Below are 26,433 nucleotides of genomic sequence, written 5' to 3'. Positions count from 1 at the left end.
CTTGAAAGAAATCGGTCAAGAACATAGCTGTAGTACTAGTAAAAACATGACTTGTAAGGATTACGCAAACGCATCACGGTGGCAGTCGAGAGCACTGTTGCAATAACTTGTATAGTTAAGATGAATCATCAAATAATGACAGCGCTTCAGGGTTTTGTTTGTTTTGCATTTAACTGCTCAGTTGCTGTTCAGTAACTTCTATAATCTTCAAGGCTACAAAACCCGTTTCCTCCAAACATTTGCTCAGCTCTCCGGGTCACGTGGCCGAGGTCCCTCCTCAACAGGCAACACTTGAAGTTGTCAAGTCGAGCTGCTCCGCCGCTGCTGCTGCTGCTCAGCACTGATGGCGATGGAGAACTTCAGACAGTTCGCGGTCGCTCTGTCCGCCGCCTTCGCCTTCGGGATCGTCTCCATAGTATTCGTAGGAATATGGGTTAATCACTACAGAGAAGGTTTAGCCTGGGATGGAGGACCGGCGGAGTTCAACTGGCATCCGGTCTTGATGGTCAGCGGATTCATTTTCCTGCAGGGATTAGGTGAGAGGAGTCTTTCTCTTTACTACGTGTTGTGGGTGTTGTTTTGAAGATATGTAAACAACTGGAAGAGACAATCGCTCAAGGACACGTTGCTCAAGGAGAGAGGCTACTACTTACTACGAGTGCGTATTTACTGAAAGCCAAAGTCCACCACCCTGAGTCGTAAAGTGCAGCAACCACAAATAGGGACGTTTGAGTAAAGTATAAGTTTAGTCTAATAACACGGCTGAGCGTCTAGCCTGCATGAGCACAAATTAAGCGACAGTAAGCATGCATTCAAGTAATTTATATGCCAATAGCAGGGCTTCTTATAGTGTTTACCATCAACTACACCTTTCATAACATACTTTAATGTGTGCCTGTCATGCATGAAAACCTCACTTAAGCAATGTAATGGCAGATGCCTGCACTCTTTTAATTGAAAATGTGTTTAATATTCTCTAAATGAACAAAATATCTATCATAGTTGCTTTAACTTTTGTCTGAATGGGACTTCTCTTGCAGCCATCGTGGTCTACAGGCTCCCCTGGACCTGGCAGTCCAGCAAACTGACGATGAAGTTCATCCACGCAGGCTTGCACTTACTTGCCTTCATCTTTGCTGTCATAGCTATGGTGGCTGTTTTTGACTTCCACAATGCTGCCAAAATCCCCAACATGTACAGTTTGCACAGCTGGCTGGGCCTGACAGCTTTGATACTCTTCTGTCTGCAGGTAAATAAACTCTATTTCAAAAATGTTTGAAGTAATGTGATGGTAAACAAAGGCCCCTGATTGTGTTTTGCAGTGCTGGTGATAAAAAGTACATCGTTTAACCATTTTGCAGCGTTATTGTTGCATGTTTCAAAGCACTGTACTTTCAGCCTATATCATCTTTAATAATATTGTATGGAACTATGGGCTGGTTCAAAACAATACATTGACAACTTCAACAGAATTGCATAGCTTGGCAAATGCTTGGTTCCATGTTTACTTCTTGTCAGCTAGTGTGATTCACATACACTGCAACCCCGAAAAGCAGCTTACTCTTCTTTAAAAGGCCAAGTCATAGTGAACAACAGTCTGGTTTAGTACAATATCTGATAAGTGGATGTTTTTGTTTTTTTTCTCCTTCAATGGGCAGCTTGTTCTTGGAGTTGGCATGTACTTGATACCATTTACACCTGCATCCTGGAGAGCAGCGTTTATGCCCCTCCATGTCTACTCTGGTCTTTTACTCTTTGGCAGTGTAATTGCTGTAGCACTCATGGGCATCACAGAGAAACTCATTTTTAGCCTGTAAGTATTAAAAAAAAAGGCTTATAATAGTTTATAAATAATGTTAAGGTGCTACTTCAGAGCAGGCATAACTTTTATTTTTTTGATCCTCATCACCAAGGAGCAACCCGAAGTACAAGGACTCTCCCCCAGAGGCAATTTTCGTGAATGTTCTGGGAATCCTCCTAGTGGTTTTTGGAGCTCTTATCTTCTGGATTGCCACTCGAAGATCTTGGAAACGCCCCAGTGAGCAGAACTTGCATACTCTGCATACCAATGGGGGAAGTGATGAAAGTGGCAAAGACGGTCCAGCCTTGTCTGAGCTATCTGATGGAGCTGACGCTGAGCCCTGTGGGGAAGTCAGGAGGAGGAGTTACAGATTAGATGATCAGGATAACTGATTACAACATAACTGACTCGGAGTCGGTACTGTTTCCAGTGTTGAATGTATGTACACCCAGTCTACATTGGTTAGAGGAGGTCAAAATTAAGAAATCTATATATGCTGATCATTCTATGTATAACCTTCTCTTGTGCTCCTGGAAGTATGCATTTCATTTTGTTTGTATTAGTTTTCTCTAACATTTATTGTAATCGCATGCAGATAATGCTGAGTTACTTTATAACAAGATTCACGTGATGTGGGAAGACTCTTTATTGACATACACTGTGCAAATAAATGTTTCTATACTCTTAATTCCTTTTGTATTGTCTTATCTGTTTTTTTTTAAATTTCTACAGAACCTACACTTTACAATAAATAATTGCAACTTCTAAATAGCATCTTATAGTCATTTAATATTTAGAAATGTATATGCAGAGAGAAGAGGAAAACTATCCCAACAATAGAACACAGTATAAATACTAGAGCACCGGTTTGTAGTTGTTCTGATGACCACATTAATTATTAGTGCTCTAGTTCCTAATACCTGTCAAAGGTAATATTTTACTATTCAGGTCACAATATCAACCACTAACATAAGTCTTATCCATCAAGCTCAAGACTTTCCATTTTACTCTCCATATTTGACCTGAGATGACAGCAGCGTAGCTATACATCAAAGCGAATTGCTCTTTTTTGACTCTTCCCAGCACCCGTATTTGTGTCGGCAGCCCGTTTGTTTATAGGCATTTGGTGTCGGGTCGAAAACCTGCTTCAAGGTTTGTAATCTACACATCAATATCGTATTAGCTATAGTATCACACACTTGTAACATTGTGTTGAAATGCATTTTTTATTTATTGAGTTACATTAAACTGCACGTGGTTCAATCAGTAAGTAGCTTACATGTTGTACAACAAGCATCGCTAAGCTAGCTCTGTAGCCCGTGATAACAAGGAAGGCTAGCGGCAGAGGCCGATTGGATGCTAACGTTGAGTGTTTCCTATTAAACTATGGTGCGATTAGTAAAATAAAACACTATATGAAAGGTAGAGCAGACTTGTTATTTGAACGCGTATATATATCAAGGTAATAAGGACCTGAAACAAGTGACTGAAACTGACAGGATAGCCCCATGCTAAGCTAACGGTAGGGTGGGGCTCTCTGTTTGACAATGACTGGTCAGCCGGGCTGTGGTTTTAATCACGTTTATTACAGCTGAGAGTATTTGTGTTGAGTTGTTCACTCACTCAGCTGCAGAGAAGACAGAAAACACTGGTGGATGGTAATGCAAGGTGGTGCTGAAGCTGAGAGCATCAACTGTCAGGAGACACTTGACTTTCTTCCCTTGATGCTTGTTTTTTGTCTGATATACTTAACTTTAAATGCAATATTTTCCAATGCATTCTCAATGGAACACAAGGGCAAATCAAATATGTTGTTTGTATACAGCTGTGGCATCATGTCGGACAAAAGTGAGCTGAAAGCAGAGCTTGAAAGGAAGAAACAACGCCTGGCACAAATCAGAGAGGAGAAGAAAAGGAAGGAGGAGGAGCGCAAGAAGCAAGCGGTATGTTTTAAGGATCTCTGATAGTGAATGAAAAATTAATATGGAGAATAAACAGCATCAAAACCATTGCTCAGAGTGAGCATTGTAAAAAATAATTAGCAATTCAAATGCAAATTCTGATCCTTACACTTAATTATGTTTTTGAGTTCTGGTCGTCCAGATGGTGCAATAAATGATTAATGGCCACTATTTACATCTGAGTGAAGTGCAGTGTAGAGCTTAAGAGAACCGATGGTTGTGTTGGGAGACAGGTACCAAAGACAGGCTCCTCCTGAGGAAGTTAGCATGTTGATAGTCCAATAAGAATCATTGTTTATAAATAATAAGTCATTTATCAAGTTGATATTTTATTACAGAATTAGCTGAGACGTACGTATGAAATGTAAAATATCTGCATGTTGAGATGCAACATGTAACGTTAAAATTATTGATTTGATTTTATGCTCTCTTTTTCATAATTATATCACCAAGGGTTTCAGATTTGTGCTGTTTATAAATGTCAGTGATTTGTGCCGATACAAACGTGTTAGCATGAGAAAATCTTTATCAATCATTGTTTTTTTTTGTCAGTTGATTAAGTAAAGTATATACAAACGCTCAATTTGCGTGTAATCCAATAATAAAACAATCTAAGCAAAATGAGTCCCCGTTTACTGTTACGTAATATCTGACTGGGTCCATTTTTAAGTGTCTGTAGTTTTATACCGTACCACAATGATTAGTAGTGTTTCTGCTCAAGATACGGTAATAAGTCCATATAGCCTGTCTTGATATCTTTTTTTGCAGAGCTATCGGCAGGACAAATCTCTTTGAGAGGGGAAAGCGTTGTTAAACTTTTTCGCCTTGCGATCTGGTCTGGAAATCTACACCTCCAACACAGAGCCACGGACAAATAATGTCTTTAGTGAAGAATGTAAACACAAAGTTGTCCTTCATCCAGAGGCATTAGATTAAGTCCAGCTTTTGGGCATCTTCTTTTTCCAAAAATCTCTTTTCTTAAGTTTTAAGTTGTGTAGAGTTTGTTGTCTGAGATCAAAGCAATGTATTGTGGATATTTAGAGATTTAGTGAATGAATGATGTGTTGCTCTGTTTTCAGGCGGACCAACTGAAAGAAGCTGCACATCACCAGGATGATACTGACCTGGAGAAAAAAAGACGTGAGGCGGAGGCTATTCTACAGAGCATGGGCATAACTGCAGATGCCCCTCTTGGTATGTTTCACATTACCAGTTAAATTATGTAACCATAGGAAGAAAAAAAATCATTTGTGTTAACTTGTTTTATTACTTTCTGTACCCTAGAAATAGGATTAATGTGTATATATAAAATGCTCATCTAGTGTGGATGCAAACACCCTCAGCTGAAAACAAGCATTTTAACCCCGTAATCCTCGTCTGTTATACCAGTATAGACTGTATTAATATTGGGTTATAGAGTTTAGTGGGATTGTTAGGGCACTGACGCGTTGGTGTCAGCAGGTGGCAGAAGAGATCCATAAGAAAATCATAAGTCTCACAGGATGCAGACAAACTAGAAACACAAATGAACAAAATACATCGATAAAGTCAGTGTGAGTGTGTTATTAAAGCTTCTTTCCCAATATGTGCGGCTTTTGCCACAGCTCAAGTTTGTTCCTGATTTAACTTGTTTTGCTACTAATGTCGAGGCTTTGCAGACATTATAGCATGCTCACTAAAACATAGCCGTCATGAAATCTACATCAGGATTGATATCATTCAGCTTGGATGCATTTTGCACTTTTTGTTGTGACTGTCTTCACACTGTAACAGATGATTACTGTCTGTCTCGCAATGTAGCCCCTCCTCCCATCTCTCCGACTACCAAATCAGCGGGCACGCCAAGTGAGGCAGGGAGCCAAGACTCTGATGGTGCCGTGGGACCCAGGTACACACACGCGCACACACACACACACACACTCCTCAGCAACAGATTGAATAACAAAACTTCTTCCCAGCTTCTAGTACATTACAAGTGTGGAACAATATTCCTATTTATGAAGAACTAATGGCTGTTTCTCCACCTGAAGCAAAATGTTTCAATGCTTGGTGCTTTATTGCGCTTTATATGTCCTCTCAGAAAGCTACTTTTGTGCTCTTTTGTGTGCTCAGTTATGCCAGCAAGAATTCCAGCGTCCTTGTCCCAGCCTCTCGAGCCACTTAAACTGCCACTGTGCTGTAGAGCAAATTAGTTCTAAAGTATTTTGAAAACTGCTTAGTAAAATGTGGGTGTGTTTTACGCTTTGAATCAGTTTCAACTCCTGACAAAGGCTATGAATATATATATATATATATATATATATATATATATATATATATATATATGAATAATGTCAAGTTTATGCCAACCGAGTGGATGTTTATTTAATGTGTGTGCCATTGAATTACGACGATCCTAAATTACCAATAAAACAGCAGGCTGTTGTGATGCCTGGGGGACTTTTTAACCCCTAATTAGACCCCCTTCCCTGGGCTGAAATTCAAGCTCCCCCAGTGTCCCATCAGGCCCAGGGAGCTGTTCCCCCTACGTGTTGACTCATTTCCCTCGCTAGCATTGCCACTTCCTACACACATGGAGGTCATGTTTTCTCCCTGAGGGTTCTCTCTCTCCCTCGCTGCCTCTCTGTCTGCACAGCACTCTCAGCCTTTGGTGTGACACAGTTCAGGCTGTATCAGCCCCGCAGGCAGCACATTACACCCTGTGTCATCTCCCTCTGAGAGGCTGTGTGTCCGTGCACTTTAAGCAGATACGTTCTTCCATCTCTCAGCTGAAAAAACACAAAAACAACAGATCCGGTTTTAAGTTTGTTTTGATCACATGGCAATGTAATAGATTTGTGAGCTAGGATCCAATCAGCATGTTGTGTGCCATGATGCTAACTTTATTTCCTGCTCGCTTCTCTCTCTCTCTCTCTCTCTCTCTCTCTCTCTCTCTCTCTCTCTCTCTCTCTCTCTCTCTCTCTCTCTCTCTCTCTCTCTCTCTCTCACACTAATGCTGCCTTGTTGCTGTGACACTAACCAGGACTCTGCACTGGGACTCTGACCCGTCCACTCTTCAACTTCACTCTGATTCTGAGCTGGGGTACTGGACACTCTCTTCTCTCCTTTCCTGGTCATTTTCCCTTCTCTCAATCTATGGCATGACTACTTTGTCTTCCAAAGTCCTTATTCGGTTAATGCAGTCCAGGAAAACGTTCCAAGTCGTGCATGCAAGAATGGTCAGACAAAGCCTTTTAATTGATTCACACTGGTTGCCACACTAATCTGAAGTCTTTGCCATCCCACTAAATACTCATTTACTTACTTTGACTTGTAAGGAGGTGAAACGTGCTTCATAGGCAGAAGAGGGTGATAACAGAATGACTGTTTTGTATGTTTTGTTTCTTGTTATAATCATTACGGAAAGTGTGTTGCAAAGTTTGAGTTGTTCTGTGCTTTTAGGCGTGGAACTCCAAAACTGGGAATGGCCAAAGTCACACAGGTGGACTTCCCTCCACGCGAGAGTGTGTCCTACACAAAAGAGACCCAGACACCTGTCATGACTCAGCAAAAAGAAGGTGATTCTCAGATTTTATTACAAAGGTTAGCCTTGAAAAATGGACAAAACCTGTCTTCACATGAACCTAACTGATATGTGGATGCATTAAGGATGTCGTGCTCAGTTAAGATGTCGAGCTTCTTTGCCTTTTGCTGCAAGAATTGTGTACCGCTTGAAGAGAATTATTCATTACGGGTGTCGTGGGCTGTATGAGGGAACAAGTGGGTACCGCCAGTGAATAACAAGTGGGGGAGATTTGAGATGAAAGTAAAACTGATGCCCAGGAAACATAAGAAGTCAAAGGAGAGATTAAATTCAGACGAGCCCTGAACCTCACAAGCAACTCCGCTTCGGCATAATTAACGAGCAGGATGAGACGGCCAGTGACAGGAAGGAGAAATGCGATTCAGGGGAAAGATATGAAGCGCTGCACATACGGCCTCTGAAGCATGTCGATATGGATGTAATTGCTGCACTGAAGCTTTCATGCGGTCGGTAAAAGAGAATATTTGGGCTGCTACTAACACCACATGTTGAACACATGCTCCATAAAATATGCAAGACTTGTGGCTGTGCTGCTTGTTCTTGGTTGATTTCTGGAATGACAGATGGTGAATAATGTGCCCGACTGAAATCCTAATTACTTTTTTTTTTTTTTATATATATATAAGAAACATCAGAACTATTCTAGAAAACCTCCCAACTCCAACTCTTGGAATGCGTCTGTCTTTTTAGCCCTTTGTTCAATTTATTTGCCTCAGCTAACACGTCCTTTTTAAGCATCTTTGAAAGCCTGGTTAGGACTTTAAACAGCGTACAGATTGTTGATTGTTGTCCCTTCAGGTGATGTGCAGTACGAGCAGGACGAAATTGTGTGATTTTGTGGAAAACTATGAGCGGAACTAGTGAAGGATGAAGAGCATCCCCCTGTTCCTCGTTGCTCTTTGCTCTGGACTCTACTGGGCATCGTGAAACTGTGTTAAACAACGACGGTTTCTGCCAGCTGTTCAACACGAGGCCCCCTTCCCCTCTCCGCCACTATGTAATCATTTCATCAACTCCCTCGCTTCCCTGTCTTCTCCCTTCACCGAACAGGCACATAACAAAACACACTCAGTGACATTGTGCATTTTCACACCATCACTTCTGGCACTCTGTGAGACGGCATCCCCTTCACAGCTTGCTCCCCTTGGTGCATTTTCTGATGTGTGGGGTGGCGTCGGGCCTGTTCTCTGATTGAGCGATTTATCGTGTTGTCAAAAGGAGGCGATGGCGGCGCACTCTCAAGGTCAGCAGGCGGTGGCATTAGAGGGGAGCGGCTGCAGACCGAGGGTCCCCCACAGTGAGCGCAAGACATCTCGGAGAAAGGAGTAAAAGATTTAATGTCGCCTGCCCCGTTGACCCAAAGAAAAACCTGAACACTGGAGGAGAACGCATCATCGGGTTACGTGATGTTTGCTATTAATGCGGACAGTATTGCGTCATTTGTTAGCCCAGTGTACTCTGAAATCCCCTCTTACATCTCTATGACTAATGTTAATTCGTCTTTATTTGCCAAGTTTGTGACCATGGGAAAGCGTAGAAGCATTTTTCTTTAGCCTTGAATTCGTCTCTCTTCCATCTGTAGGTGGTTTTGAGGAAATGTTTTAAGATTTAAGTCATCAGATTGGTGAATATCTGGAGTCTACTCAGACTGCACTAGTAGGTAGTGTGCAGCATCAGTATGCACTCTTCAACAATAGGCTGTAATTATGGAATAAGATACTGTTGCGGTGTGTAAAAAAAGGCTGGTCAGGAATATGAAGTATGCAGAGCAGTTTACTAAATCTGATATTTAATTGAATGTGATTGTTTTAATCACTCTGAATTAAGAGGCAGGTCAAAACTTTTTTATCACAAAAGCCCTTGATGGGCTTCTTGTTTGAAGTGTCACTTGTCATTGTGGTCAGCGTTTATGCTCTTGATGATTAGAACTGTTAGATGTCTGTTGTATCCCTCTGTCAGTCGGCAGCTAGTCACTCAAATGGAACATTTGGTGCGTTCTCATTTTTATCTGAGGGTGTAGTTTGAGTATTTTGCACCTTTTTACGACCTTTTTTTTGTTGTAAGTCTCATTCGACAGTATTATGAGCTTGTATTTGATCTGTGATCGACATTTCTTCTTCGGGAGGAGAGTGCTGGTTTTTGGATTTTCGCTGTCGGCCTGTTTGTGACCTTTAGACCTCCGCGTCATTAGAGACGTGTAACCGTGTTGTAGAAGTTGAAAACATTACACGTCTGTTTCACAGATGTCTTGAAGAGTGTTATCAGATTGACAAAAGTCTGTTTTTCTTTGCCTTGCAGCCATTTTAAATGTGCTTCACTGCTACACACAGCCACACATGTTGACGGTGTGGCCCCTGAGAAGATGGCTTGATCCCAGTTTTAGAAGTACATTTTGTAAACTGTGGCTAGAGTTACTCTATTTTAGGAAACAAGAAATTATAGTGCACATATTTGTGTGTGTGTGTATTGGTCGTTTTGTTTGCTGTGGTTATTGGCCTTTGTACAAGCAGGCAGAGAAGAAACCCTGCACGTGCTGAAGTCTGTCCCCTATTGTCCTGGGACATATAGAAAGAAAAACACCTGCAGAGGGAGCAATACACTTTGTACATTGCTGGGCGCGCACACCGTGTTTGCATTAATATGTTGTCCATTGACTAAGACCTGTGAGCCACAACCACCAACCTCCCCTCCCCCTGCCTGTCCTGCCCCCCCCCCATCCCAAAAAAAGCTTTTATTTCTTAAGTGGCACAAAAGCCATAATTGAGCCTGCTTTGAGAGAAGGTGTCAGTGTATGGGACATCGGTGATCCGGGTGAATTCTGTTAAATGCAACCCCCCCCCCCCTCCTCCTCCACAACCCATCAGCACTACCACCCCACACTACCCCCCTCACACATCCCCAGCGGGGTCACCAGGATCACTGGCTTTTCTCCAAATGGCCATTTTGGCTGGCAGGTGCATTATACCCTTTATTTTCAGATTGTCTATCCGCTCCTAATGCCGGGCAGGTTGATTGCTCCGGCTGCCTCGCCGGGGAGAGGGCTGACGAGCACGGCCGAGACGAGCTGAAAGACAGTGATTACTGTTTTCCTTTAAGCCTGATTGAGGCCCTTGAAAGGAATGATTTTAACCTTCTCCTGTTGGTTGCAGAGTATGGCCGCACATGGTAACGGCTTGTGTCATCAAACCGGTTCTGTAAACTCATCAGTGTACCCAATAACCTTCTTCCCCCAAAACCTCCGTCTGAGAAAAGGGGACAAATCACTTTATGGACAAAGTGACAGATGACATTATCATTTAGATTATCTCCGTAGGAAGGAAATTCTGGCATGCGGTGCCGTCGTCTTGGATTAACTATAAGGCTCATCCCAAGATAAATGCTTGTAGGAACCAGCCGAGTATTTCCCGTCTCCTCATGAATCTGTTTTGTCCTGCTTTTGCTATTATTATTATTATTATTATTTTTTCTACATTGAAAGCATAGGCTATATACCGTCTCTAGAAGATGTGTTTTGAAAAAGCGCGTTCATCTTCTTTGAGGTAGAGCCGGTGTGCAGTTTGCCAGCTGGTCCGCCCTGTATTTTGTTGTACATTCTCTGAGGTTGAATAGGAGTTGCAGGACCTCCTGCTAGGATGGTAATTGCACAGGCTTGCTGTTCAGGGGAGAAGCTTGTCTTGGGGCAGCCAGGCGGAAAACCTCTGTGCCATCCCCATGCCACCTCTGAAGAGCACAAGACAATCCCTGCATCACCATCTGCTTTTTGCACCATGCCGTCATCTGGCTAGACCAATGGGGACGGGGCCCGGGCAGCTGCTCCACATCCTCTGCCCCCGCTGCCCCGTGGCCTAGAAGGGGGCAACCTGCCACCGGGACACAGAGGAAACGGCTACACTGACAGCAAGGCTTTCCATTGAATGGCGAGAGTCTCATTAACAGTTGGAAAAGACAGGGGTCCCTATGACAACACGAACACCCGCTGCGCTGTGTCCCTTTAAACACAAATGACAAACTTCCCTGCTTTAGAGGAGCAGGTTCCTTTTTTGAAAGGCGACATTGTGCTGACAAACCAAACAAATGTAAGGCAGAGATACAAAATCAGTCTCTTGCTGTCCCCATAATCACTGGGTGGAGCTTTTATTGAAAAAAGGAAATAATGGAGGTGAAAGACGTAGGGACCAAAAGGTATGAAACGTTGGTACAGAGGCATTACTGCTCTTTGTATGAAAGCGGTTGCTTTGAATTAATTTTTATTCCCCCGTTTACATTTGACGTTTTGAGAAAATTGCTAAAAAAATGAACGGAATTGATTTAGACTTTCCTGCGTAGGATTATGTTGACTCAGACGTGGCGTATGCAACCTAACTGTGTATTTAACAATGTTTACTTTCTGATCAACAGAGGAAGAAGAAGAGGAAGAAAGTGCTCCACCTCTACCAGTAGTGGAGACTCAGACCGAGAAACCGGACCAGAAAGTGGAGGAGGAAGGTACTTCTCCACCACTGATGATGCATACTTGCAATACAAATGGAGACACTTCAGTTCTTCTAGGGAGTTTTGTAATAGTTGTTGGCAGCGGTCAGAGAGGTTTCTATTCCTGTACAGCAGTGCATCACATGCGCTATCATAAAGGCAACGAGCAGCAGAGATCCGTGCTACATTTCAGTTTGTGTTTCTCTGTGTAGCACCCCCCCACGAGCTGACGGAGGAGGAAAAACTCCAGATCCTGCACTCCGAAGAGTTCGTGAATTTCTTCGACCATAGCACTCGCATTATTGAGCGGGCTCTATCGGAGCACGTGGACCTCTTCTTTGACTACAGTGGCCGTGACCTGGAGGAGAAGGAGGGGTAATAATAAAACAACTAGTCTTTCGAAGAAAAAAAACATCGTAAGTGTTTTTATTGATTTGTGGTGCTTTGTTTTCCCCAGTGAAATCCAGGCCGGAACAAAGGTCTTTCTCAACAGGCAGTTCTTGGATGAGCGCTGGTCCAAGCATCGTGTTGTCACCTGTCTGGACTGGTCCCTCCAGGTCTTTATTCTAAAACAACTTCCTGTAATTGAACCAACAGTCGAACACGTTTCTTAGAGCAGCGTTTGGAAGTTGTTTGCAATTATCAAAATGTCAATCCTAAACCTGACTTCATTGTGTTAAAATATAAGTCATTATGTGGATAAGTGTTGCTAATTGGCTGTTGAAACAACTTAACTTTGCGCCGCCATAATGCTTTATGATTGCATAGCTTGAGTTTGACAGCATTTACTTTTCGCCACAAATCCCTCAGGAAAAGTAAGTTATGTCCCACACATTGTCACTCAGTCAGGGGCCGTAATGATTTGTTTCCTCTGGTGTCTAAGGTCATTTAATGCATGATTCTGCAATGACTTTTGACAGTGATTGAACACCAACTCTTGTCATTTGAAATTCTGAAGTCACAAACTGTAGATCTCAGATCAGGTATTGGAAGCAGCGGAGGTTAATGCTGTGTTTACATCTGGGTAGTGTTTCTGTAGTGCTTCAGTGGGGTTTAGGTTCTCAATGAGCTGCTTTGTTTTTGTTGACCACTGTTCCTCTGAGCGCCTTCAGAACCGTAGCTTTTGGTTAAAAGTATGAAAGGAAATAAAAATGCAATTTGCCACAGTTCTTAAGGGGAGTAGGGTTAATTAAAGGAGCCATGAATCCTGAGAAAAGATTACTCATTCTTTAAGGCATTCAGAAGCACCACACAGGGCAGGCGAGTCTTTTCCACATGGAGCCAAGCCTGGGGGGCATGTCTGCCTCCCCCCCGACATTCATTTGGGTTGATTTTTTTTTTTCTTTTTCTGTCCCCAGTATCCTGAACTCCTACTTGCCTCATACAACAACAATGAGGAGGCTCCTCACGAGCCGGACGGCGTGGCCTTAGTGTGGAACATGAAGTACAAGAAGGCCACACCGGAGTACGTCTTCCACTGTCAGGTACCCAAATTAAAAGTCTCTCTGCTTCTTTCTCCCACCTCTCCCCCCCCCCCCCCCCCCCCCCACCTCCTCACGGGTGGCTTCTTCCATGACGAGCGTGGAACACCGCCAACCATCCCCCCCCCTTTTCTGTTCCCCTCAATTCACCGTACCGCTATCCACCTCCACCACATCTATCCGTAAACACATGTTCGTGAGGCGCAGGAGAAGAAGACCTGTGGTGCAGGAGTTGGATGGAATCCGAGCGCTGCAGCAGGATTAAGTGTGTGGGGCGGGGCTGGTTATCATGTGCATCCAAACAAGGGCCCTGTGTTCAGACGAGCTAGCAGGGTGAGCAGCACCGCTCCTCCGCTCTGCCCGGCCTTATTATAATGCCTGCCCTGAGGCTCCTTCACCAAGACAAGTTGAGTAGAACCACATGTTGGTGCCGCCAGAGCGGATGTAGATGGAGGCGTATTGCTCAGATGAATAAAACTGAACAGGACTGTGAGTGAGTTGTTGTTTTTTTTCTGTGCCTCAAAGTTGACTCATTAGGACATTTTCCTGAACCATGCGTCACAATTTTTGTCAAGAAAATTCCCTATTATAACAAATGTTGAGGTAGGATTGTGTCAAGTGAAGCTATGAGGTGTGTGTAGGCCACCTTAAAAACAAACTCAAGTAATATGATGCATGATAAAGTCATCACCCAAAGATGTATAATAATCTTGATGAAAAGCCTCGAGGTTTGTTTTGAGATGAAGAAGGAAAACAGGTTCAAGTTATTTTGACTCTAGATCTATTCATGTTTCCATTCGTCGTCTAATTTGAAATGCTTGTATTGTTTAGTGTTTGTGCTGGACTGAGTAAATTAATTAAGTTCTGCGTTATTACACTCAGCTACCAGTTTATTAGGTACACCGAGCTAAAACCTGCATGAAGGTTATAATGAAACGATGTTTTAGAGAGGTGAGGCCACCCTCGTTATTTATAAATGGCTTGGACAAAATAATAGAAACCCCTGCCAGTATAACACACTACAGTTCAACAGCACCACAAACAGCATCCTCCATAATGATCATAAAGTTGAATTGCCTCCTCTCTTGGACCTGGATGCATTCTTGCTTTTTTAAAGTGGACATGATGGTATTTCTAGAGACCTGTCGCCGGGTTGTCTCACTGTAAACATGTACTTATTCATCACTAGAGGAGCTAAACATTGCCTATCACTTCCTCTATTTGTCCCTCTCTCTGACAGTCTGCGGTTTTGTCGGCTGCGTTTGCCAAGTTCCACCCCAACGTCGTGGTGGGGGGCACATACTCGGGGCAGATTGTGCTGTGGGACAACAGGAGCAACAAGAGGACCCCGGTGCAGAGGACTCCCCTGTCAGCAGCAGCGCACACGGTACACTGAACAACCGGCACAGTGGGCTTGTACGTTATACCAATACAGCAGAGGAGTAAAATGTCTCCCTCATTCTCTTTGCAGCACCCTGTATACTGTGTCAATGTGGTCGGGACCCAGAACGCCCACAACCTGATTAGCATCTCCACTGATGGCAAGATTTGCTCCTGGAGCCTGGACATGCTCTCCCAGCCACAGGTAACATATACTGTATACATGCGTGTGTTTTTATTCTGTGGGTGGTCAGAGAAATATTTCTGAACAACATAAATGACTCGGGGTTAAAGATTTAGCCATCAAATGTAATTGCCGTGTTAATATTACATCATATTTGAAAGCTTTGAGCTCAGTTTTTACATATTGTGTACTTTCTGTCTCTTCAGTCTCACATTGCACCCCTTTCCAGCTAAATGTCAAACATGTTGGCCGGACTACTTCGTTGTAGCATTCCAGCTTGGTATTGCCCGTGGCTCATTTTTCACTTTTAAAGGAAATTAACTTTGCTAGCTGTGTCATTTCGTCTCTGCTGCCAAGACCTCAACGTCAAACTTCCATTTTTTTTTTTTATAAAGTGCTAGTTGAATTTAGATTATGCATTAATAAACTGTCAAGTGATTTTTATAGGTTGTGCTTGGCAGAGTGCGTGTTAACATAAAGCCTGAGCAGGGAGCTTGTTAAAGATGTTTTTCCATGTTCGCCTCTCCTCCACAGGACAGCATGGAGCTGGTGTTCAAGCAGTCCAAAGCTGTAGCTGTCACCTCCATGTCTTTCCCTCACGGAGATGTCAACAATTTCGTGGTGGGCAGCGAGGACGGCTCCGTCTACATGTCGTGTCGTCATGGAAGGTGTGTTCACAAGCCAACCGCGGTTCCCCCGGCGTCCCTCACGAACACCGCCAGGAAACTGAGGCGGCTTGTTCGGCCCACCTCGGACCGAGTGTCAAATAAATATAGCCCACTCACTTCCCAGTGCAACGCAAATCCAACACTTGATCTCCTGTTGTTTGAGGTTTCACTCCTGCCCAGTTATCCTGTTTTTCTTTTCCGCTTGTCAGTTGTGTTTGCAAAGGTCGCTCAACATAAACAGGGCACACATGCAGGGGAAACAAATAATTTTTTTCGCTGTCCTTTTTTTTTCTTTTTCGTTCTCCTCTGTATGTTTCTCTGGGTGAGAGAGTTTGTTTACACTCGGTCTTCCCCGGGGAGAATTAAAACTGCAGTTCATCCCACAATGATCTCATTTAAGACACCGGGGCTTCTCTCACGGTGGTTGGTCCCTGGTTAAGGAAGCAGAGAAATGTGGCTCAAATCAGAGCTGCCACCGAGAAGCGCGTGAACCCCGCAGTAAATGTCCTGCAGTATGCCCAGAGACCGCAGAGAGGGGATAGCTGCTAGCTTTTGCGCAGCAGCATCACCTCTGTAATTGGGGGAATAATTTTCCACCTCATTTACAATGGTATGATACTCTCATCGCAGTTAATAATGCATAAGCATCACTCATGCTGAGTATTTACCTCTACGTTAATTATCAGAGCCTCAGTTGGGAAACAGCTCTGCAACATGTGGTTGAGAGGTTGCAGGCACTTGTGCCATCCTGCTGGTAATCACATGATATAAGTAAATGATTCATGTAAATATGTCCGTCAGATGTCCGTTTGTGCTCGTCGCATTCTTTCATGCTGAATCTAACCACCAAACGATTTAAGCACGGGAGTGTTAACTGTTTGGATTTGCTTAGTTTGTTCCCTTCATGCAATGTACAGAAATGAATCTTCAAACATTATCACAGCCGAAGGTCGCTACTCAACATCTGCTGCTTTTGGAAATCAAATTTGTCACGCTCAATTTAATCCGTCAGCACGTTTGCACTCGGTCTCCACTTCATCTTCTGTGTTCTCCACAGCAAAGCGGGCATCAGCGAGATGTTTGAGGGCCACCATGGGCCCATCACAGGGATCAACTGCCACACAGCTGCGGGGCCTCTGGACTTCTCCCACCTGTTTGTCACCTCCTCTTTCGACTGGACTGTCAAGCTGTGGAGCACCAAGGTTAGAGGAGCAGGTCTAGAAAGCCTCAGGATTATTTGATTTGGCTGCAAAGGCCTATCTGTGTGTCGGAAAAAGTTTCCTCCCTCTGTGTGTTTTGTGCCTCTGCAAGGTTCCATATAATCCTGCTTTTGTTCATTTTTAACGGCGGTATAGTTCAGGGTAATAATGTTTCTTGTTTTGTTGATTTTAGACTGTTTAGCACAAATAACTCATTTGTTCCCTCTAATTTAACAAGCGTGAGAGTCTTAACAGCCTCTACAAGCTCTGTGAGGTTGATGCCTGCTGTCGTGCTCTGGAGCACAGCCAATGCTAACATGCTAATGTTCAGCAGATAACGTTTACCATCTTAGTTAGCAATGCAAATGGCATTCAACACAAACTACAGCTGATATGAATGTTTTGACCTCATGGTGGCACTAGATTAAAGGTGAAAATTCATCCAGTGTGGAACATAAACGTCTAAACATTTTCACGGTACGATAACAGTCTCAGTTATACAAATATACAGATACAAATATCATGGTTTAATAATACAATTAATATATATTTTTTAATTATCAGTAACAATGGCCCTTAAAGGAATGAGAATAGAATTACAATCATATAAAGACTTGCATGTAACTGAAGCATGTTAGTTTACATGCAGCAATGTAGCACGTTAAATAACTACTAAATGAAAAATAACATCAGCTTTGAGCTTTAAAATAATATCCTATTGTCATTAAAAACTAATATATACTGTAGGTGTGTGTTACAGCCCATACTGCGGTATATCGGTTACAACCCTAGTGCCAATCCATAAAATATTTGTCACGATACTTTGACTCTGGACCAAAGTGCTGCAGCCATCCTTTGAGCCTCGCCGCTAGCGTAGCCAAAAAATTAGGCAGTCTGATGAGAGTTAAGACTTTTTTTTTTTATTTATTTATTTTTTTTAAATGTTATAACCTGAAAACATCATCAAATGTTTAATTCATATACATACATCTAAACTCTAAAATGTTTGTTTGTTTGTATCTTTCTTTCCCCTCAAATGTGTCTGCAGAACAACAAGCCGCTCTACTCGTTTGAAGATAACTCTGATTACGTGTATGATGTCATGTGGTCTCCGACTCACCCTGCTCTGTTTGCTTGTGTGGACGGAGTGGGTCATCTGGACCTATGGAACCTCAACAACGACACCGAGGTATCCTAACAGCACACGTATATTAAGCCGCACTCAGATCTCAGACATTTATCTACTTTTGATCACTGAATAAAATACCCTCGAGTGGAAGCAGCATAGAGGTTGCAGACCCTGTTTCCACCCTTCTAACTGGTATTTTATGGTGTTGTTGTTCTAGGTTCCTACCGCCAGCGTCACAGTGGAGGGTAACCCGGCTCTCAACAGGGTCCGATGGGCTCATTCTGGCAAAGAAATCGCTGTGGGAGACTCTGACGGACGAGTTCTTGTGTATGACGTTGGAGAGGTGAGCAGGCGTGACTCTTGCTTTTTACCACCAAGTTTCTCTTGAGTGTTTTTTTTTGTCATAATCACCGATGCCTGTTGTTGCAGACATGATTCAGCATTAGTCATTAATTGCACATTGCTCGTGGACTTTTAACTCAAACAATTCTTTATAGTTTGAGAATTTAATTGAGCCATTGTCCATATTATAAAAAGCATTAACTGTGATCTTGTGCCACTGCAGAAGCCTGTGTTTTCAGATTGTAGTCATGCCTCTGTTGTGCACCTCCCCCATAGCAAACTGCGGTTCCACGAAACGACGAGTGGACCCGGTTTGTTCGCACGCTGGCGGAGATCAACGAGAACAGAGATGATGCCGAGGAGCTGGCAGCTCAGCGCCTGGCTGCCTGATCTACTCGCCACGGAGGCGACGTTCAAGGGACCAGTGGCGCGCTTGTTAATATCAGTTCTGTCTTTAATGGAAGGAAAAGATGTGAGAACATGACCGGGGGGAAAAAGATGAAGTTTTGATCATAGAGAAGTATGGCCATCTTTTGATTTCTTAGACCTTCTTATTTGGACAAATCTGCCTTCTCACTTAGCTGGACGGTCACCAGTCTTCCTCGGGTTAACACAAGCGACACGCTATCGACCTCAGACACTAACATGAAGCCATATTCACAAAACACAAGCCAGTTGTCCTTTTTTTCAACCAGATGCCTTAAACTTTAATTTTGATTGTAAAATCCTACCTGTCTTCATTTGGGGCACGTTAACACGAGCCTCCATTTTGAGTTCCTGAATCCAAATAGGTAACACTCGTAGCAGAGTTCCGATTAACTGTAGAACCATGTTGTCATCTCCGTTCCTTTTAATCTTGATAACCTGAATATTCACTTGTTTGTAAAATACTGAAGAAGTCCAAAATCCAGATGTCTTTCTACTTTCTATATTGGTCTACACTGCACCGGTTTTCACTAAATCAGTGCTGCTGGTTAGACTGGAGTTTAAATATCCTCAATGCCTAAGAAGATGATCATGTATGCTGTAAACTGCTCAGTGATGTTTGTTGACAGGACCTGAACAGAGATTGTTTGTTTGCTGAAGAATCTCAAAGCTTGGTGTCTAAACTGAGAATGTACTTTTCACACAATAGAAAAACAGTTTGATTGATTTATTTCAATAAAATACAATAAATACATTTAAATTATTTTGCGAGTTTCTTGTCATGATTTCAAAATAAACACTTTTGAAAACATCTGTACATCCTTGTGTCTCTTAAGTTTGACCGACACATGCACACCAAAGCTATTGCACACCAGAAAACGCAGTTACAATCATTCGTCATGCCATAATGTCCCTCTGTAGAGGAGTACAATGTGTATAATAAAGTGCAAGCTATGCAAACAAAATGCAACAAAGCCATACCCATGCAGCATTCAAAGTAAGACAACTGCTCAAATTCATTTAAGTTCAATGTGTCTCAATAAAACTATTTTGGAGGAAACATAATGACCGGAGGAGCATGCAGTCACGATGAGTGATGCTTTATGACGCCTGTGGTTTGATCGTCGCCTCTCCGGAAGGCTTGAACTTGGGCAGGTGCAGACCAAACTTTCTCTCCACGCCGGCAAAGGTTGCGGCAGCCAGATGGTAGCCGCCCACATGGTCGGCAGTCACAGAGGGAAGGTCCTTGATTGTAGGTTGGGGAGTGGGCGCCGAGCCGGCAGGACGACTGAGGAGAGAGTCGGGTTAGCCTAAGACGCAATTGCTGACAATGACGTTACGGTATGTACTGATGCAAACAGGGTTAAAGTACTTACTGTCCTCCGAAGTCCAAGTACAACCATCTCTGTAACAGTTCATAGGTCACCAGGGTTACACCAAACTGCGGTGAGGATCTCAAGACGCGAGCTAATGGAAGATAGAATTGAAAATTACACAATGTGGGATTCAAATTCTTGCTGTGCCTTCTAGACAATTACAGCCACCACAGCGAGCCTCATTTTCCAAGTCATGGAGCCACTTATAGGAGTGTGTGCATTTACCTCCTGCGCCCTTCCAAAATGCCTGGAAACCTTCCTCCTGGAGGATCTTCCTGAAGCAGTCGATGACTCCGCTGTATGACGTCTGGCCCGCTCGGGCCGCCACCTGGAGCCTGGTCTTGATGACATCGGCAGGGGTCACCAGCGATGCCGCCGGCACACCTTAGGAGAGGTTTCACAACAGACATAATGAGGCGCTTTCACTATGCACAGATGGGTGTCACATCCTGACATCCCTGCTGCAGCATCACGCAGGGCTTGAAATGGGAACTGTATAGTGCGATATGACAAAAGCATGTATAAGCACCGTATATATGCAGCCAGGGCATTGTGAGATTCAACGGCTGGGAGAAAACCAAAATGCATTTCTTGGAGCAGAAAATGTGGCACATCTCTGAATTAATCTTGGATATCCACAGACGCTGAGCTTTCCAGATGTTTGTTACCTGCAATGGCTCCAGCAGTGAGCAGCTGTAATGCCCCCAGCCTTCCGTCCTCGTCTGCCAATTTTGCCTTGGTGTGGGCATAAACAGGAAAGTAGATGGCGGAGAAGGGGATGTCACGCAGGAAGCACGCTTTGGCTCCCTAACAGAAAAAAAAAAAGAGATATATATATATATATATATATATATATATATATATATTTATATACACATCACAGTCAGTCATGGCCAGAGGCAGTGGTTGAGGAGGTTTGTCTTAGGGATTAAGTGGTCTGGGGGCCGTCTTATTCAACCTACAGGGGGCTTTAGTGTGATGATGGAGCCAAAGAGCCCCCAGGCAGAGCTGCAGCAAAGGGCCTCCAGAGAGAGATCCATCACACACACACACACACACACACACACACACACACACACACACACACACACACACACACACACACACACACACACACACACACACACACACACAGACCCTCGCCATGGACCCAGTGTGCTAGGTTCTTCTGCCAAAAGGAAGTCAGCTTTTCTTTTTTTTTAACAAGCCACACACTGTCTGCTACTGATTAAAGTATGGAGTATGAGCACATGACTAGTAAACCCACAAGGATCTGGAAAAGCAGCAGTAGCAAAGCATAATCCCTCACTAATTTTCTGTTGGTTGTTGGCCACAGTTTGCATGTTTAAACGCTGTTTTAGAAAATTGCAAACAGTCAGCAAAAGGGCTGTTTGATCTTCAAATTTGTGATCCTGACCTCCATTATGTCTGTATACACGCACACAAATGTTTGTTCAAATACAGTAGTATTGTGTATCATTACAGGAACAAACATTATCTTAATACACAATTGTGGAAAGTGAAGTAGTACTCAAATACTGTATTTTACATGACCATATTTTTTCACACAAACAATATGGTTCTTCTCTTAAAAAAAGAAGCATTGTTACAGATTTAAGCATCCAACAATACAGCTAAAAGTAACTCCTCTTTAACCTATTAAATATTCAAACTGCTTTTTAAAAGTTAAAGCATCATTATAATAATCCAATAAAGAAATATTTTACATATATATCACTTACACAAACAATAAGTACTTTCACTCATGATACTTAGTATACTATCCTACTTCTGTATTTGTTTAAGGTAGTATTTTGCAAGGAGGAATTTTAATTGTGACTAAGTGCCGTCACATTTTAATGTTGCAACTATTACTTAAAAGTAGAGCTGAAATATTCACTTGGTTAATCACAATCAAGTTAATCTGCAGTTATTTTAATTCCATTAATTGTTTATGTATTTTTTCACCCAAAAAACTAAATGTCTCAATTCCACCTTTATTGTGAGGATTTGCTGTTGTTCTTTGTTTCATATGAAAGAAAATTGAATCTCTTTCTTTTTAATTGAGGACAAAATAAAACATCTGAAGATGTCAACTTTGGCTTTACTGAAACTTTGATGGGCATTTTTACTTTTAATTATTGGTAGAATAACGTCTAAAAAATGTCTTCCATTGTTACTACATACACTGAAGTGAACAATAACTAAACTCTCCATGTTTTCAGTGTTGTCTCTCAGGAACATAAGACACCTTTCGTTGCCCTTGTACGACAGTTAACAGAGGTTGATGCTGCAGACGTCACGGTGCTGCAGAGGTGCTGACCTACCTTGTAGAGGCCAAAGAAGCCCAGTTCTCTCACAACACTCAGGGCTTTGACCCTGGGGCCTGTGGTGATCTCTCCAGCCACCTGCAGACGGATCTTAACTATCTCCAGAGGATTGGTAAAAATCACCTGGGAAGCTCCAGCCTGCAGGATGCAACAGGACAAAGAAACACTAGATGAGTGGTTTGTATGCAAACATGTAGGTTTCTAAGATTGCCTGAGCTTACACATCCGAGGGGTGAACTTTGGGTGAAAATGTAATGCTGTGTAAGCACTTCTCCCTAGTAGGAGTTTTCTAATTATCTCAGTAAACTTCAGCACAAAAGGCACTTTTTCCCCTGATCTGATTTCATATCGTAAGAGAGTGGCCTTGACAGGAGGAGGAAAAAGCAGGCATTGATAGAGGAACAACTGGGGTCAGAGGAGAGCAGGCATAGGGTGAGGAGAAGCCCCGGCTCATGGTTGGGAGGCTCTGACCCTGGCACCAGCCCTCTGCCCCCTCGCCTCCCCTGAGGCACCTCCTGTGGCAGGGTGAGCGGCCCAGCCTGGCCTCGCCCCGCACACTTCCCCAATTCAGCCCCATTCCCAGGGGAGAGAGCACTGAATCACCCGGACGGCTCGGGGTCCGGGCAAGCAATGCCCTAAAGGCATGACACCCTCTGACTCGGCCACATTTATCACACTCCCCAAATCTAATCAGGCCCCAGGATGGCTGCTGGTGACATTCAGGGCAGGGGTCTTATCTGTAAACATCCGAGCTAAGGTCTAAAAAAAGCTCGGGCACATTTAGTCATTTTCAAAGAGGAGGGGGAATATCCGCTGCTCTGAAGATTGATGCATTCGTCCCATCTCTTTTATCTTCTCCAGTACTCTTCTCTGCTGGAAGCGCTAATCTAACAAGCCGTCAGAGTAACTCGACTTTTAACTTTTATAAAATAACATGGGGGTGTCGTCCAATTCATATAAACAAATATATATATAAATATAAATATAATGGGCATGCAGTCCATGGATGGGATGTAACTAACATTGTGTATTCTCGTTGTCCTGTGTGGGGACCTGCACTGTGACCATACCTCAGGTATGTTCTGCGTTGTCAAACTCAATCACACTGAGCTAAACCCAGCTTCATCCAGGAACCTCCAGGGCCTCTTCCTACAATTACACCCTGACAGGGGTCACGACCCTGCAGACCCCGCTCTTCTGTGAGCAACCTGCGGGCTCTGCTGCAAGGCCGGCCTGTTTCACTCAGTGAAGGAATTACATCTTTAATCTAGTAATCTATGTAAGATGCTTTTACATTGCAATATGGCCAAAATGTTTAAAAAAAAAGTCCCAATTCAGAGAATTCAGGGACGAAGGTTAACTTCTGTATTCATGTAGGATGCCAAACAGATTATCTGACATATGAAGCTGAATAATCATAAACTCAAAATACAACATTTGTTAATAAATTCCCCAAACTAATCTAGTAAAATGCGTTCTTGGCTAAAACGCTAAAACAAAAATCAGTTCACCTGACTGGGAGGATTTTATGGTGAAAAATGTTTGAAGGTCCATCATCAACATGAACACACAGACCTTTTGTGTATATAGTCAGTGGTGGAGTGTAACCTAAACACTTCATCCACCACTGTACTGTATATAGTCATTAGATTTCGCCTTATAACAAAGAGCTATGTAGCCCCGAAGGTCCTTCAACATGTTATAATGTTAAACATCCAATATGCAGTATCTAAAGTGCATCCATGTAGTTTGATTGCTCCTGTACTTACTGATTAACTACACTATTTATCCATCTTATAAGGGAACAGGCAAGTTGGATATACACTATCAAAAATGTAGGAGTTACATTAGTAGTAGCATTTAAATCAAACAATATAAGACAGATTCAATTTCCAATATTTACGCACATTAATTAGTTAAAATCATGTATATTTTGAATATATTTTAGGTGTTCCTTTACTTGTTTTTGAGTTGATCTACAGACTGAATTTAAAAAAAGATCACTAAAGTAATGCTTACACATCCTCCAGCGAGAATCTCTGCAGGCAGAGCGATGGTATTATCTTTGGTGGTGAACTTGTCCCTGATAAAATCATTCATCTGGAAAAAAAAACAGAGCGAAGAAGACATCAAGAACAAAAGGCAGATGAAACACAATCCCAATCTTGATAGCAGGGCATTAATGTTAACTTGTGGTTGCAGTCACATCTTGATTGCGACGAGTACGCTTCTTCTGCACTCTATGCATGTTTTTCATTCTCAGTGAGTCATTTGAAGCAACTTTTTGAAACACTCTGAGCTACACGGGGGAATGACTTGCCGTGAGTTTGATAGCTTTCTCCGGGGCAACGCCGATGAGCTGCGGGAGCAGACCTGCAAAATATTATTCATAGATACCATTAGAATACCTGACTGAGAGACAGACAAAGCCTGGCTCCAAATTTTTGGTCTTTCTTTTTCTTTGTCAAATGGATACGTCTACTGACAGCTAGAACAATGTAAGCTGCAGGGTTCTCTTGTGCGTAAAAACAAACCCATAAATATTTACAGATGTGGCTGATACATCTGATGCGCTACAACACAAAGGTCCCATTGAAAGTGAACAAAAGTCCAAAAATATGACACTGCTGGTGCGCATGGGATCAGCATTGTTGAGGCCTGATCCCACTGTTGGTAGGGAACAGAGAGAGCTGTGTGGTCACGGACAAGATCGGGGGGGGGAGGCTGGGTGCTACGGTGGCGATAACCGCCGTACTGTTTCACCGTCTGTCCTTCATCAAGCCAGATAAACTTCTGAAGGAGCTGCTGAGTGACTGCTGCTGGTATGCAGCCAGAAAACAGCCGAGCGTGTCTGTCTCTGACTCAATCACCCTCTTATCGTGTGCAAGAGAGGAGGAAGGAAGGCAGAGGGAAGCGGATCAGAGCAACAAAGAGCTGCAGTGGTGGAGGTAGCAGTAGATGGCAGTCTTGACTTCCTTCATATGAGCAGCCCGAGGGTAGAAGTGTTGTATATCACAAGCCATCAGCACCATTATCACACACCCGGGCAGAGGCAGATCAGACACTGCTACTACATGAATTCTGCTGGTCATTTTCCTCGGGGAGCTCTCCCAGGTATTGAGATAATGAAAACGCGACCCCTGGGTGTTGCTTTATTCACTGCTGAACAGGGAGGGCAAAGGTTTCTGGTATCAATTAGCAAAGCATGCTGCTGATATTAGCACACTGACAAACTCTAATGCTTTCCCATCAGATGGTTTGTTTTGCACGAGAGCCATGTGTTTGGCCTGCACACAGATTTTCTTTTTACGCACGATCAAATCTGTAAAGGATTACCTCTGTAAAATCCGAAGAAGCCCTCGTAACGGAACACTTTCTTTGCACAGTCGAAGCTGTTCTTGTACATCAGTTCCCCTACAAAGGAGCCTGTGGAGCGTTGGTTCTGCATGCGCGTCTTCACCAGGTCGATGGGGTACACAGCCGTGGCACCGGTCGCTATGAAACACACACATTTGGCACTGGTTGAAATCTTTGTTCTGTTTTTCAAGGAACACTGTTTCGGCAGAATTTGTGAGTATCTCAAAAACATGTCACAAACAATGTTAATACAAATGTATCAGCTCGTATGGCTTTCTTAGACACATACTTATAACTGTAAAGATTAGGGCTACAACTAATCATTATTTTCCTAATTGATTAAATGTCAGAAAAGAGTTTAAAATGCTCATTATATTTTCACAGAGTCCAAGGTGGCTTCTTTTAAATTCCTTGCTTTGTCCGACCGACAGTACAATGCCCAAAGATGAACAATTTACTTCATATATCATTTTCTGTTGATCGATTAATAGATTTGATTATCTGTTCAGCTCCTGGACCTTGTTGCATATAAGCCATCCTGTCACCCAAATGAATTTGTTATATTTTTACACAATAGGGTTGTACAATAATAATTCTTACGATATGTTTGGGAAGGAGACGTTTAACGGTCACTGAGAAATAAACAGAAGTGTGTTTGTGCGTAAACTATAAACAAACTGTTATAAAGCTCAGAGTAGGAAGTCTGGTAACTGGGAAAACTGTCTGGGGTGGCAGCAAGTTGCACT

At 43.0% G+C, this 26,433-nt stretch overlaps 3 protein-coding genes across 4 annotated transcripts in view; 2 read left to right on the top strand and 1 right to left on the bottom strand.

Moving 5' to 3' along the window:
* Nucleotides 1–117: 117 nt before the first annotated feature.
* cybrd1 (cytochrome b reductase 1) lies at nucleotides 118–2,489 on the top strand. Its single transcript, XM_076107731.1, has 4 exons — nucleotides 118–536; nucleotides 1,041–1,249; nucleotides 1,659–1,813; nucleotides 1,914–2,489. The coding sequence occupies exons 1-4, from the start codon at nucleotides 344–346 to the stop codon at nucleotides 2,191–2,193; spliced, it is 837 nt and encodes a 278-aa protein (XP_075963846.1). The 5' UTR covers nucleotides 118–343; the 3' UTR covers nucleotides 2,194–2,489.
* A 321-nt stretch (nucleotides 2,490–2,810) lies between these two features.
* LOC142967991 (dynein, cytoplasmic 1, intermediate chain 2a-like) lies at nucleotides 2,811–19,387 on the top strand. 2 transcript variants are annotated; one of them, XM_076107687.1, is made up of 17 exons: nucleotides 2,811–2,953; nucleotides 3,627–3,744; nucleotides 4,842–4,956; nucleotides 5,563–5,650; nucleotides 6,785–6,844; nucleotides 7,204–7,319; nucleotides 11,744–11,830; nucleotides 12,028–12,190; nucleotides 12,273–12,372; nucleotides 13,174–13,299; nucleotides 14,537–14,683; nucleotides 14,768–14,881; nucleotides 15,395–15,528; nucleotides 16,586–16,730; nucleotides 17,776–17,916; nucleotides 18,074–18,199; nucleotides 18,475–19,387. In XM_076107687.1, the coding sequence occupies exons 2-17, from the start codon at nucleotides 3,637–3,639 to the stop codon at nucleotides 18,586–18,588; spliced, it is 1,884 nt and encodes a 627-aa protein (XP_075963802.1). In that variant the 5' UTR covers nucleotides 2,811–2,953; nucleotides 3,627–3,636; the 3' UTR covers nucleotides 18,589–19,387. The 2 variants fall into 2 exon arrangements, with proteins under 2 accessions (XP_075963802.1, XP_075963810.1); XM_076107695.1 differs by lacking the exon at nucleotides 6,785–6,844.
* LOC142967986 (electrogenic aspartate/glutamate antiporter SLC25A12, mitochondrial-like) overlaps nucleotides 19,337–26,433 on the bottom strand; it is an 18,683-nt gene continuing 11,586 nt past the window's right edge. The window contains exons 11-18 of the mRNA XM_076107675.1: nucleotides 25,667–25,825; nucleotides 24,651–24,703; nucleotides 24,350–24,430; nucleotides 22,328–22,468; nucleotides 20,669–20,807; nucleotides 20,226–20,384; nucleotides 20,001–20,091; nucleotides 19,337–19,912 (exon numbers count right to left, since the gene is read on the bottom strand). Coding sequence (XP_075963790.1) covers nucleotides 19,726–19,912; nucleotides 20,001–20,091; nucleotides 20,226–20,384; nucleotides 20,669–20,807; nucleotides 22,328–22,468; nucleotides 24,350–24,430; nucleotides 24,651–24,703; nucleotides 25,667–25,825 — 1,010 coding nt within the window. The 3' untranslated portion in view covers nucleotides 19,337–19,725. The remainder of the gene's footprint in view (nucleotides 19,913–20,000; nucleotides 20,092–20,225; nucleotides 20,385–20,668; nucleotides 20,808–22,327; nucleotides 22,469–24,349; nucleotides 24,431–24,650; nucleotides 24,704–25,666; nucleotides 25,826–26,433) is intronic.

This window comes from Anarhichas minor, unplaced genomic scaffold (assembly GCF_050575085.1).
Source record: "Anarhichas minor isolate MPS153535 unplaced genomic scaffold, ASM5057508v1 ptg000004l, whole genome shotgun sequence".
Lineage (NCBI taxonomy): Eukaryota > Metazoa > Chordata > Actinopteri > Perciformes > Anarhichadidae > Anarhichas > Anarhichas minor.
The sequence above is the reverse complement of the archived record's forward strand: the minus strand, read 5'-3'. Positions and strand labels throughout refer to the sequence as shown.